This window comes from Anas platyrhynchos, chromosome 3 (genome assembly GCF_047663525.1).
Source record: "Anas platyrhynchos isolate ZD024472 breed Pekin duck chromosome 3, IASCAAS_PekinDuck_T2T, whole genome shotgun sequence".
In the NCBI taxonomy this organism is placed as follows: domain Eukaryota; kingdom Metazoa; phylum Chordata; class Aves; order Anseriformes; family Anatidae; genus Anas; species Anas platyrhynchos.
Genome location: NC_092589.1, coordinates 69,954,983 through 69,969,357, shown reverse-complemented (window position 1 = coordinate 69,969,357; position 14,375 = coordinate 69,954,983). Strand labels below are relative to the sequence as shown.

Sequence of the window (14,375 nt, the reverse complement as noted above, 5' to 3'; positions counted from 1 at the left end):
GTAAACAGCATCTGTTTACTGGATGTAAACAGAAAATTATTAGTGGCAATGATGAAATTAAACTAGAATGGAAATATCTTGCTCTCTTTTTACACAAGCCCCATTTTACACAAGGAGACATAAGGCAGAGAGGCTTTGGGACTCTCCACTTCACACATGGACATCCACCACTGTCTAATTCCACATTAGAACAGGACCCAAGCACAGCCCAACACATCCTCTATGGGAAAGAAACCTGACTGCACAGCCTACATGGGATCTGCAGTGTGCTTTGCCCAGGTATTCAGTCGGGACAAAGCAGCACAGTGCAGTTTCTCTGAAATACAAACAGGCACAACCACAGACTAAGGCCAGGATTTCAAATTATGCTGTTCAGAAGTGCAAGGTCTAATTCCGTATTACTTAGCATCAGATACTCAGTGCATTTAAATACCTTATGATGCAGTTGTACAACCAGTACGTAGACACCTCCCTCCTCGTCATTTTAGGCATCCTGATAATTTCAGAAATTCCAGCCAAATTTCCCTCTGAGCCACATCTGGCGGTGTTTGCAACTCTCCTCGTGCTCATGCATGTCACAACATCGATATTTTACAACCGCAGTGTCAATGCAATAGCACAATACTATTCAAATAGGTGTTTAGAAACATATATTCTAATGATTAATCTGGTGTTTGCATGACTGAAACCAAAGCACTTTGTGCTTTTAGGCATGTCATTACTGGTAAAAAGTGAGGCTTCATTCCAGGCTCTGGCACTGCTCTGAGTTTGCAGATCCCTATTCCTTATGCAATGACTGTCAATAGATACTTCTGGAAAATACAACAGAAGAATTAAAATAAATGTATAGTTTCTAGTTTTGCCTAGTTTCTACATGTTTACTGATCTTTATAGAACAGGAGGAAATCACACTGCTGTAAACCATGAAGATCCTGTTTAAAATCCCCCTCTCAGATAATGCAGTTTAACGCTGTCAGAGCAAGGGAACTGAGCACTTATAGGCCATTGAGTGACTCAGTAGCACCAGTAAGCTGACTTAAAATAAAGAATAAGCTTTGGGAAATCTAAACCTCAGGTACCTGGACTGCATCCCAACCCATATCACATGTAAATATTTTTATTTTGATCCCAGTCCAATAGTCTGAGGATGACAAAGCGTGCTCAGTTTTCTGAAGCCAACAAACATTTGAAATCCTTTGTTTCATACTTTTTCCTGGTTACAGTGACCAAGAAAGCATAAACGACTGTTCCAAAGGATCATCTGTTTTGTCTTCTTTTGCATTACTTTCCTAGGTATCTTGAAAAAGGTTAGGATGATTGGCTTGAACGGTCCTGGCGTTTCGCATTTCTGCTTTACACGGGAAACATTTATATAAATAGCCCCACCATACTTAGGGGAGCAGATTAGCAAATTGCCTTTTTGTTTCTTCGCTGCCTTGTGGGAACTTTCCGCATGGGAGGTCCCAGCGCACAGCACGGTAAGAGACGGGTATCGGCTGGATCATCCCGGATGGTTTCATCAATCTCTGCGCAAAACCACACCGCCGACACTCGGTGTCGGGGGGGGGGGGCGGGCGCGTATTTCCTTTTCGTTCATTTATTTATTTATTTACTTATTTATTTATATTTTTGCTTTTCGCTGACGGCTCTCCCCACCTCGGTCCCGCTGGGGTGGGGGAAGCAGGAGGGGGCCAGGAGCTCCCCGAACCTGGTGGGGGCACAGCGGGGCTGCGGCGCTGCCACGGCTTGAGGGGCCGCCGGGGGGAGGGAGGGGAAAGAAGGGGAGGAGGAGGAGGAGGAGGAGGACTGGGAGAGGTAAGGAAGGCGGGCGGAGGGCGGGGTGGAGGGGGAAGGGGGAGCTACTTTCTTCCTGAGTTGAAAAACGCACCCCCATCCCGTCCCCCCGCCTTGTCCCCCGGGGGAGAAGCCGTGGCTGAGGAGCCTGAGCAAAGCCGAGCCGGGGCGGGCCAGGCTGGGGTGAGTGGGTCCCGGTCCCGGTCCCGGTCCTAGTCCTAGTCCCAGTCCCAGTCCCAGTCCTGGGGAGCAGCGGCTTCACCTGCCCGTGCCCCCCGGAGCACCGCCGATGAGTTGAGCCCCCGCTCCCGTGGAAGGTAGGCACCCGTGTCTGGCGCTTGGGGAAGCCGAGGGGCAGGAAAAGGGGGATTTGCCCCGTGCGACTTCCTGCCGCTTTCCTCCTCCTCCTTCTTTTTTATTTATTTTTTTGTTTATTTATTTTATTTTGCTGGGGAAGTCGCTGCTGTAACTCGTGGTGCCCAGCCGGCCCCTCCGCTGGCTCTCACGTTGACATCCGTGCATGCAGACGCTTCGCTGACCTCCAAAAAATGTAAAGCTGCGACGTTTTCCTGCCTTTTTTTTTTTTTTTTTTTTTCAAGCTGGAGCTGCTGCCTTGCTGGACGTGAGCACTGACAGCGTAAGAAGTGGCTACAGCTGTGAATGAAATAGGGGAAATGTTGCTCAAGCGGCTGGGGGGTTTTGGTCACCCTGAGAAAACCAATTGCAGTTTAACGCTAAGGTTTTAATGTAGCCTAAACAAAGGCAAAGCAAATCTCCGCTAAGGATTGCCACATCACGTTTATCTTGCCAGCAATTATTGTAACTCAGCGCAGTATTTCAAGAAGGGAACAATGCAACTGAAGGGCAGCAATGGGAATCAATAATTCAGATTCTGCTTATTGCTCTGAAAGACTCTTGCTGGGTAGCCTTGGGCAAGTCGCCCCACCTCTCCACATCTCTGCTTCTTCCCTCGTAAAACAGATAAATTCACTCGCCCGGGTGTTGAGAGGCTTAATTAATGAATTTCTTTCAGAACCATTTGGAGATCATTGGGTGCATTTTTTTTTTTTCTACAGAAGCACTAACTATTATTCCAACTAGGAATTTTTTTATTGTGTGTCGCTACCTATATGTGTTTCTTTTGTGACCTACATTAGTTAAAGTTTTTAAAGGAAGTCAGCAAAGAACCAGTTCTGCAGTGGGATTTTCCCAACTGTAAACTTCACTAGCAAGAAAAAACTAAAATACACTGATCCTAGGCAGTTTCATTGGGAAAGAACGGTTAGTGCTTTAACAAAATATCCTTTTATTATTCAATATAAGAGTTTGGTTTTGTTGCTTGAAGTATTGGAACACTTAGCATAGTCTTGCATTGCCATGAAAAAAAAAGAGTGCTGTTATTTGATACAAGAGCAAGATAGAGAATAGTTTATAAACATATCTGTATCCTGTGCCATGGGTACAGGCCTCAGAAGACACTGGGTGCTGGTTTGTCATTCCATAGCCATGTACAATCTCTTCCAAAACCAGTACTTTGGTCACAGAATATACAGAAGAAATGTGTGAGTTGGCTTCTTATGGTAAAAGCTGAGAGATTTTAGTTGCCCAAGGGAGCTCAGCTGTTATCAGAGTTTATTTTACATGTTTTAATTAGGTATTCAGTAAAGTTCTGTATCATAGTGGAGAGGAAAATGTGTTTAATTACCAGGATGAATGTTAGATTTGATTTTCATAGGTTGCATACCGTTACAATAAAGTTAAAAGGACTAGCCAAAAGCTAGTTTAGAGTGGTGATTCTGTTTTGCTACTTCTTAAAGGCTCATCTCAAACACTGTGCTGCATTTCTTATTCTCAAGTACTCTAACAGCACATACACATACACTTTCTTGAAAAAGCTGGGTAATGTTTGGTGTTTTTTTTCTCCAAATAAAGAAAGACTGGATCAGTGGTGGTAGAGAGTCATTACCATTAACAGGTAGCTATTGAGTTGTGGATGTACATAACCATCTGATTTGCTGGTGGAGAAATCCATCACATCCATCAGTACCTGGCAGTTTGAGCAGTGAGAGCGGAGGTCAGATGAGGATGTCAATGAGTCTGTACAACTGAAACATTCCTTCTCATGGAAGTGATTGCATTTAGTTAAAACTGAGTCACATTCCTAGGACTGCATTTGGAAACTTGTACATCTGGCACCCACAACATACTCTAGCAACAAGCAGAAAAGTTTAGTTACTACTGCTTTGTTCCTGGACATTTTGAAACAAATAAAGCTTTTTTTTTTTTTTCTTCCCTCTGAACAGATTAAAAATGTAAACAAGGAAACAACTTTCTGTAACCATCGTTTCTTGGTTTAGACTTGATAATCCAAGTCAGGAGAGTAGAAGAGAATGTCTTTTTACTTAGCAAGCTGTATTGGCAAATATATTTCAGCCGCAAGTTTGTCCTGGCTTTTTGCACTTTCCTTGCTGTTTCCACTCAGCTGATCTAGACAAAAGAGCTGAACTTCAGTCCCCTGAAGTTACTACAACGTGGTGCCAATTTGTGTTCACAACTGCAGCCACGTATTTATAATAAATAGGCTTAATATTTGATTGAAAGCCTTTCCGTTGAGCTGCTTCTCTGTTTGGGTGGATAAGACTTGTACCAAAGCATGAAGGAACGTGGTCCACGGATGATGTCCCAAGTGTGCATAAGGTGTGACTTCTTCACTATAATCAGGAGGTCAAGTTTCTGCTCACCTATACAAGGATTCATTCACTCCACAAGTTCAAAACTTCCTCTTGCAAAACCCATGGTATGTGTCTGTCAGCACAGCTAAGCACAGTGGGAATATGGTGAGGTGTGAAGTTGCTTCATTAGCAAAAACCCCAAACCCCTGTACATTGCACTTTTTTCGGACTCAGTTATTTGCTCATGATGGGAACAGAGCAGAGCCTGCATTAAAGCCTGCCAGGAAAAATTAAATTTTGCTGATGTGATATGGGTCCTTTCTCACTAGTGCTTGGTCATCAGAAGTTTAGCGGAAGCAAGGTGTTGTTAACTTAGTCCTGACCTATGAGGTCTGGTCATTTTGGGGATCATGTGAAGGACAGAGCACTGGAAATTGCTTCTCCCATCAGATGCTGATATTCCACTTTAATCTGCTGTTGGGACATAGGTGTTAAAGCCCAGGCACAGTAAGGCCATTATTTATTGAGCTTGAAATTACCATTGCTTGGTTTTTGTTGTCACATCCCGTCCTCCCCACCCAGTTTAGACTCAATCCCTCCTACAACAGGGATTAGCAACAGCCTTATTCAGAACAGACAACAAATTGCATGTACTCTGGTTGTTTTACTCAAGTAGGTATTGTATTTCAGTAGCAGATAGACTTTTAATATTTTAACATTAGAGTTCTGCTACAGTTGTCCTGGTTAATAGTCTTGCTTTTTGTTGTTGTCGTTGTTGCCTTTTTTGTTTGATAGAGCCATCCTAAGTGTTCTAATTAATTGGCTGCTAAGAGCTATTAAAGTATTCATAAAATTTGTTTGAAAAAAATCTGTGGCTTTCATATCATTTTAAAGCTTTTTAATCATATCCTTATAACTATGGTGTATTATGTTTTTCTACTGAAGCAGTCTGTGAGGCTTCAGTTGTGCTGCAAGAGCCCTGCCTGCATAGCTCAATGTCAGAAATGAGACAACACAATTCTAAATTTCAAGATCAGCCTATTAATTTTATGGTTGTGTTGAAGACTACTCAAGTAAATTTGTAATCCCAACTGAGAAGCTAAGTTTTGCAGTAGTAGCGAAGCCTTTAACTGTATCTGTATTTGAGGCTTCTTTCCACGAAAATGTACTTGGTACTTCATATCAGGACTGTTTTGAGCAACAGTAATATTGTAATCACCCTGAAGGAGCCACATGGCACTCCTGAGTTTGTACCTTGGAAAAAGTCAGATGCATCTGATAATAAAGAACAGCATATTGATCTGTGTGACATGTGGCTATCAGGTAGGGTGCTGCAGCTTAGGTCCACAAACACAGGCATTCATTTTGCAATTTTATGTTCTTGAGCTGACTAGCATAAATGTCTTTGGTCTTTGATGGTGCTCCTATGTGCTGTTAGTATACATTAACAGAAATGAAAAGTAAAAATTATTATAGTTTTGTATGCTAGACTGAGTCATTAACAGGGTATGGAAACAGTTAAAATGTGCTTTGCTTCCATAGCAAGTGAAGGATGTGCTGCCTGATGCATTTCCATTGTTGGTATGACATCCTGCAGAAGTACTTTACAGATATAAATACTTGATATCTTCAACTGCTGAAGTGTGTAGATAGGAAGAAAGGGAAATAACTGGTTTTATAAAACTGCATCTGTGACATTCATGTCCAGCATCTTGGATTCATGATTCATTGATTGAAGGTCCATGATCACAATAAGCATGAAAGTTTAAAACTGTTCATTATACACAGTGGAGATGAACAACAAGCCAGGGGACTTAAAACTTTTACAGATATTTAGAGGAGTAAAGACTGAGATTAATAAAGAAGTATTAGTTGGAAAAGAAGATAGAAACTAAGGTCAGAGATGAAAACACCAGTGTCAGTATCAGAAGTCTCTGGTGCTCTAATCAGTCACCTTAAATGTGAGGGAAGCTCCATGGCATGCAACAGTTCGAGTAGGCTGTATTAATCACAAAGATGAACTTCATTTTGACAGCAGTAAAGTTGCCTCTCCCCTTTTACATGTATGATTAATTTTTTGTCCTTTATTTGCACCTCCTGCCTATTGGCAGTCATGCTCTGAATGTTTTGCAGCTTTTCCTGTGTGCTGTAGTTCTGCATGATCCATGCATAGATCACAGTAACCTCAAATAATCTCTTCCTTTGCCTACTTCCTGTTGTGAGACACTGTTTTGCTGTTAGCTGGTGGGCTTCCTTCACAGGAATCCTTCTGCATGGTTTCTGATACCCTGAGCCCAAGCGTTCACACTCTTCCAGATAGCTGAATGGGTCGGCTTACATGGGCCAGAAATAGCTGTATTTTTTAGCAGCTGCCAGATTAATTGTCTTTCACCACCCAAATTGTTACAGGAACTTTTCTGTTTTTCTGCACTGTCTATTACAACAATAGTCCTAGTCCCTAAAAGCGTCCTACACTCCGTAACAGTTTAGCAGAGGAACGAGTGGTTTGCAGATTGACCTCTGCGACATCAGTGGGATAGTGGAGTCAATATTTTATTTTGGCCTGTAGGAAGATTCTCAAACTTTCTTTCTTTAGTGGTAGCTTCTGTGAAAGCTATTTTTTATTATCTAAATGGCCTTTTACAAATTATTTCATCTCAGGAAAATATTAAAAATAAGTGCTGCTGCTCTAAAGGAGATGTTTCAATGGTAATTCAAAGTTTTGTCTTTGATGGTAAAAGTGACTGAGCTTTCATTTCATCCACTGAGTGTGGATGCCTTAACAGGCATGTCTGTACTGGTTGGGAATGAGTGTCTTTATGGTTCTGTATATCAAAATAACTTTCTTATTTGTTCTACACAGTGAAGTGTATGGAATAAAAGATCCCAGTAAGAGTTAAGAATAGTAATATTAGTGCAACCAAAACATTATTGAGAAAGCATTTGTGTGGTGGAATAAATTATAAAATAGCAGAAAATTCCAAATTCTCAGGCTATGGTTTGGGCATGCAGACAATTTAAATCTTGTTTTCACTTGAGGCAGAGAAAAGGTTATGCATTCAGTGTGTATGTTAATTTATATATGTGGTAGTAAAATAGACAAATAAGATTTTAAATGAAAGGAATAAGCAGATGAAGTTTCCACAGCAGATAACTTACACATCCTACTGTAAACTTATAAAAATATTTTGTAGTTACTGTTCTGTCTGTAGCACAGTGTAGAATGAGTGTAAGCCATCGTTGTCAAAGAATGATACTCACACAGCTCTTTACTGTGCTAAATAGATCCATTGAATTTTGCACTTAGATCAAAGGACAGGCACAAGTTTAAATCTTGACTGCTGACTTGATGTCATATATTGATAATTAGTTTAGGAACTGGTTCTTTTTGGTTGTCTTTATGATTTTCACAGTACAATTGTTATACAGACATGAGCTGATGTGAAGCTTATTTTAAGTTATTTCAGATCATTTTAGAACAAATGCATGGGTACCTGAGCTATATATTCTTTATTGTAGATCTGATTCAGAATCATATTTAAGACTTCAGTATATAAGCTTTTAAATACTTTTGACATTATGTAATTGCAATGTAGCATATTTCTCATAGTGGAAAAAATCAGAGGAAGAAGTGAAGTAATGTCCCCTGGTGGTTAAGGTCATAATAGGTATTTTCAAGTTGTAAGCAGTGATTCTACACCTTCCCGGCATTTTCACTGCAGAGACAGATAGAAACTGCTTTTATCCGGCTGCTCAGAAGGAGACTGGAAGGAGGATTCCCAACTGCTCTTGTTCTGGAATGTGAGGTTCTCCTGCACTGGTCTCCAGCCCAGCTGCTTTGAAAGGGACTTGGAGTACTTGCTGATGTGGGAACTGTATAGTTTGGGAGTTTGGACACTAGATTTGTTGTGATTGCTGCAGCACAACGTTTATACTTTTCTTGGTCCTGCTGTGCTGCCTAATTTTGCGCTCAGATTTTTCTATGAGTCAGTAGGAACTGAATGGCAACATACAGGAATTGGTCTCTTGACCCCTTCACTCTGTTTTCATGGGGTTAGTCTGCATTGTTTTGTCCTTAAATGTCATTGGATTCAGTAGGTGACTTGGTTGCTCTCTTGTTTTTAAATACAATTGCAAAATATTCTGATCAGTGATAAAACTGACGTTGTTTGACAAAATAAATCCTCAATTGCTATAAGCACTGTGGTTTTAAAACATCACTACTTCCAGCTGATAAACTCAATTTTATATATGCTGGTCCTCCACCATGAGGTGGAGGAGGGCCCATGGCCTCAGTGGGCGTAGGTGAGGCAAGAGCTCTGTGCTGTGACAGTCATACCCGGTGGGACTGAGTGGGCAGGTGTGGTTTTACGTGTCCCAGATCTGGCTCTGGGGAAGTGCTCTCATACAGAAACCTGAATAATCCATGGTGTTGTGATGCCTTCTGTTCATGGAAATTTTAATCACCAGCAATCCCAAATACTAAAATACTACCTTTTCTGATGTTGGATATACAAGTTGATGAGAGCACCATTTGAGAGGTGACGCATGGGCTGGTCTCAGAAATGCTACCAGAGACACCTGTGACTTCTTTCTTCTAGGAAGTGATAAAAGTGTTGCCCCAGCAAAAATCATGCACAAAGTATAGTGCTCTTCAGAACTGATACCGCAGAAAACCACGGTTCTCCAAATGGCTTTTTTTTTTTTTTTTTTTTAGTGTTCCACAAGAAGATCAGATTGCTTTGAGGATGGCTGTGCTGGCTGGTGGTCCCAACCACACTGTTCTTTCTCCGCTCCCCCTTCTCCTGCTCCAACCTTCTCGCTGCTGGTGCTGTCTTTCATTGTATAAGTAGCTGGAGTAAACAGGGCCTAGGTTTTCCTTTAAACAGTGTTTATTTGGTGAACCTACTGTGTATATACCAATGTCCAGTTCAATTAGTAGCATTAGTTTAACAATTCCTGTTTTTTTTCTCCAGTTGAACATCCACTCTTTGATGCAATGGGGAGAATTGAAATAGTTAAGATTTAGTCTGTATTCTTCTAGAATAAATGAGGTTCTTTACTGTTTGTTTCTGCTGGCAATGGAGTGGAAATCATGCCAAATGCTCTTTCAGTCTAGGACTGAGTGACAACCTTTCAAAGCACATGGTATATTAACATTTTCTTCTGCAGGCAAACATCCTTCACCCTCCTTATTTTTAATATTTTATCAGGTTGAGGTTTCCAAACTGAATAATAATAATACATAAAAAAAAAAGTTTCAGAGAAGGTTGAGTTGCTTGGTAAAGTTTTTCTTGGAAAATTCAGTTGGTAATGAAGTAGTGTAATATGAGAACAAGAAATTCTTTTAATGAAAAAAAAAATAGTATTGTGAGTGAGATTTAAGTGATCAGAAAGCCCAAGCTCCCTTACGTTTGTGCCCTGTGTATTGAACAAATTTGTTGCAGTTTCACTCACAACTGGTAAGCTGGAATTTATGTGGCCAGTTATCTATCCATGTTTGGGTTCACCTAAGCTATGGCGATAATCGGGTTTTATGTGTACATTTCCAAATAATGGTGTATTTTTCTTCAGGTTTTAATATGCAAGTAAGTTAATTGAGGGAACATCAAAATATGGAGTTCAACACACACAATCTGCATTATGCTTTGGTGGTTTGGTGTTATTCCACCTAATGGTACACATACCGTTGTAAAGAAATTTAGATAGTCCCTAAATGTTACTGGCTTTTGTCGGGTTCTCCTATTGGAGGTGCTTTGGTTCTTTTGCAGTCTGGAGCCTCTCTCACCTGATAATTTTTGAAATGTTTTTGGAGATGTCTTATAAACCAATTTAGCTTCTAAACAATTATAGAAGTGAGAATGATCAAACATACCCCTTAGCCCTGTGGAGTTACTGGAACAAGTCAGTAAATCAGTGCAGTGCATGCTCAGGTCTGGTTCTAGTCAGGGAAGTCCTCAGTTGAGTGTGTAGTTCAAGGCAGTTTAGTTTCTTGTAATCCCTTTGGGACTGGTTAGTCTGGGCTGTCTGTAAGCACATAGTCTGTATTTCCTTGCTATCTGGGTGATAGTGGACATCCACACTTCTATTATATTTGGAGCTTTGTGATTCGTATTATTAATTTTCCTGGTCCTGCTCTTAAGGGCATCACAGCTGAGAAAACACAGAAATCTTCTGTGTTAAATCTTCTCATCCTCTGTAGAATCTTTGGGGCGATACTCATGCCATTTTGGGTCCTCACCTCAGTGATTTCATCCATGTGGTTGTAGCTGGTGCCTCCACAGAGGTTTGCATGGGAAGGAAGGTGGGCTCCTTATTAGCTGCTTCCTCCAGCCACTAGTCTCATGGTGCTGAGCCCTGCGAAGCTGAGGAGCAGGGCTCACAGGCCTTGCTAAATTGCTGCCACCATGGGCTGTTGTCTTTATATCATAGAAGGGACGTTAGTATGATTTGACCACGAATAAGTAAGAATGACTTTGTAGTCTTGCTTTTGTCACTGTCTATTGACTTTTCCATACCCTCATTCTGTGTATGCTAGTTATGAGTATATGATATACCCATTTTCTAGTTATCCTATTTTTAGGCCAAACACTGTGGTTTGGTGGTTGCCTCTAATATACAAGGTAAAAAATAATAATAATGTATTGTGTTTTAAACATGATGTGCTGGTCTGGCAGCTTTTTAGCTCCTTCATTTCAAAATATACTTTTGTATGATTCCATTATTTACAGATGAGGATACCAAGGGGCTAGAGTCTGTTTGGATAAACTACCGTGCATGTTTCTTTGTGTGTGCATATGTGGTGAGAGGATATGTAGACATAGTAAAAGTATTACCAACTAAACCACCCTTTGATCTGTGTAATGTGTCCTGTAATGGTTGGTTTACATCCAAAAAAGGGCAAAACTTACCTGCAAAATGCATTAGCATACTGTGAAAATGTCATCTTCCATTACTCTCTGTTAAAGCAATTATGCTATGCACTGTAATGCAAAAAAGTAGGCAGTTATAGAGTACAATATTATTTTTACCCTAAGAAGGAATGCACAAGAAAAGATGTACTTCTTGGCTAAAATTACTTTCTCCCAAATTAATTTTGGGAGCTGAACATGAACAACTAGAGGTTCTGTGTACCTAGTGGTTGTTGAGGGACACAGTCCAACAAGGTTATCTTGTTGTTTCTGCATGTATTAATGACATTGTAGAATCAGGATGTGGGTCTCTAAATAAGGTTTCGGCAGCCTAAGTTTCTGTTAGGAAATTTTGGCATCTATATGTTCAGAGCTGTGGGAAGAAATAAAAGGTTGCTTTGTACTTCAGCTTCTTGAGAGTTTTATTACTGAATCCTATGAAACAAGTTTTCCATGGAAAAAGATTGTTATTGTTCTTAGGTTTTCTTTCTTTCTGTCTATTTCTCTTTTTAATAATTGAAAACTACTGTTCATTATTTACATAAAACTGTCTCTCTTGGGTCTGCTTTCTGTAACCTTTCCCCTGTGAAGAATTTGAGGAATTTGCTGGCTTTCCTCAGGGGGATCCTGGCCATGTTTTATCTGAGACTTCAGGCTAGATAGTTGGTATTTCTTTCGAAGTAGCTTACTATATTTAAATAGTTGCATTTAACCTCAGTATAGATTTGTCACTTGAGCACATTTTGAGAAGCTGTGTATGTAGAAAAAAATGTACTTTAACCTTCAGCCTTCTTGGTAGCTGGCAGTAAATCTCCAAATGCAAAATGGTGAGCCCCTTAGGAAAAAAAAAATAATACAAAATACCTAAATGCCCTAGAGGCTAGGTATTTCAGCTGTTTTTCTAAGGTTCAGCCTGTTTCTTTTTCTCTTTTCTTTTTGTCATGTCGGATATTATTATTAATAATAATAATAATAATAATATTGAGGTGGTAGTGTATGTTTGTTTTTTTTTTAGATGTGCGGGTGTTTTTGTTTTTTCTTTTTTTTTTTTTTAAGTGAGGACGTGTCAGAACTGGAGGCCCTGAGCACAGTATAAAATGACCCCTGCACAAACTCCAGCATTCCACATCCTTCATTCTCCAGCTGTTAACATCAGCCAATGCAGCACGCAGGCTTGGCTGCTGCTAGCACCATCTCAGTGGCTGTCTCCACGCCTCCTTCCTTCCCTCTGTGCTGTCTCTGCTTGCCAGTACAGTCAGCAGTGCTTTGAATTAGGCATTGCTGCAATTACTTGAAATCTTGGTGAGTTCAGAGCACTAAGAGATGTCAGTGTGTTCATTTGCCTTGTATCAGCTACTGGAGGGAAAGATGTGGGAGGGAGAGGCTTTCTGCAAAGCATACAGGCTTTCCTTTAGGATAAATTGCTCAGTAGGTGTTTTGTCTGAATGATTCATATAGAAATGATTTGAAAGCCGGTTGGACAATCCATTATTATTATTTTTTAAGTCTAGATGGAATCATATTTCCTAGAAAGCATCCTTAATTATATTGCCTCACAGACTATTTTTCTAACTCCTTCTCATCTGTCTTCCGTAGGATATTTCAAAGATGGTTTGGCTCCCACTGGGGCTTGGAGATCTGATGCCACAATGAGGACTCACACACGGGGAGCCCCAAGTGTGTTTTTCATACACACAATTTGCTTTGCCTTTGCCTTCGGAGCCAGGGAGAACCCGGATGCAATGGTTCCTTTTGTCAACGCCAACTATGACAGCTATCCCATGCTCTACTTTTCCAAGGGGGATGTGGAGGGTCTGCGTCTCCAGGCAGCCACCACTCACCGGCACATTGCAGCTCGGCTGATCGAGGCAGTGCAAACGATGCTCTCCAATCCCCTGGAGTACCTGCCTCCCTGGGACCCAAAGGAGTTCAGCGCTCGGTGGAATGAAATTTACGGCAACAATCTTGGGGCCCTGGCAATGTTCTGCGTGCTCTACCCGGACAACATTGAGGCCATTGGCATGGCCAAGGATTACATGGAGAGGATGGCAGCTCAGCCTAGTTGGTAGATTTTTGTCTTTTCTTTTTTTTTTAAGTTGCTGTTCTTACTGTATATACTGCTTGCAGCTGGAAGAGTGAGTTGGATAGGTGAATTACTTAAATTATTTAAGTTGACATTCTCTTTGACAGTAACTAACTTGTTGAATGCATTTACCCCTATCTGGACCAGTGGTGCCACACAGCTTTTGACCCTCACTGTAACTGCCCTGTTGTAAACTGATGCTGAAAGAAGGGTCTTTGTATACCATCCCAACTGCAATAAATATAAAAAAAAGTCACAAACCACCACAGATCAGAAGCCAGGGTTTCACATCTGATTTGTAGTGAGAAGAGAAGTGCTGAAAGTGTTTTTCTTCCTTTTTTTTTTTTTTAACAGACTTGTACATTTTCTTTGGGTAATGTTTCCCTAGGAAGAATTCAGGAAAGGGGAACCTGTGATAAAGGTATCATTAAGTGTAGGTACAAGTGACTCTCTGAGTTTCCTCAGTCAGGTGTTTTACGAATGCTCCAACATCTGTCTGAGCTTCAGTTCAGGCTTACAGCTCCACTTTGCCACACAATTATTCTCCTTAAGACTTACTAGGACATGATAAAAATAGTTGTCCCTGTAAATACTTTACTACAACTGTTTGAACATCTGGCATTTTTATGGCCAGGATTAACTTCACCTGGATATGAGTTGTTATACACGAGTTACTCTGTCCTTGCCCATACTCTCTCTACAGCAGAAGTTAATGTTCTCTCTGTATAAGTAGGTCTAGCAATTGAAATGCAAAGTTTCTCTCCTCCTCACCTTCCTTTTTCATACCTACCAGCAATTTATCTTCTTTCCTCCTCTTCTCAGGCAGCTGTATTTCTCCTATCCACTAGCAGCAGTTGCTACTTCATGCACCTTCCTGACTATGCCCCAGGTTTGCTGTCACTTTGAGGAGGTCAG

General features: G+C 40.8%; 1 protein-coding gene across 4 annotated transcripts in view; it reads left to right on the top strand.

The window, feature by feature from the left end:
• Positions 1-1,344: 1,344 nt before the first annotated feature.
• The window catches only part of DSE (dermatan sulfate epimerase), a 36,832-nt gene continuing 23,801 nt past the window's right edge, over positions 1,345-14,375 (top strand). Inside the window, exons 1-2 of one of the 4 annotated variants that reach the window (XM_038176625.2) lie at positions 1,345-1,478; positions 12,974-13,442. In XM_038176625.2, coding sequence (XP_038032553.1) covers positions 1,454-1,478; positions 12,974-13,442 — 494 coding nt within the window. In that variant the 5' untranslated portion in view covers positions 1,345-1,453. Of the gene's footprint in view, positions 1,479-1,826; positions 2,112-12,973; positions 13,443-14,375 lie in introns of those variants that run through there. The other 3 variants (XM_021276142.4, XM_038176627.2, XM_038176626.2) reach the window with 3 other exon arrangements.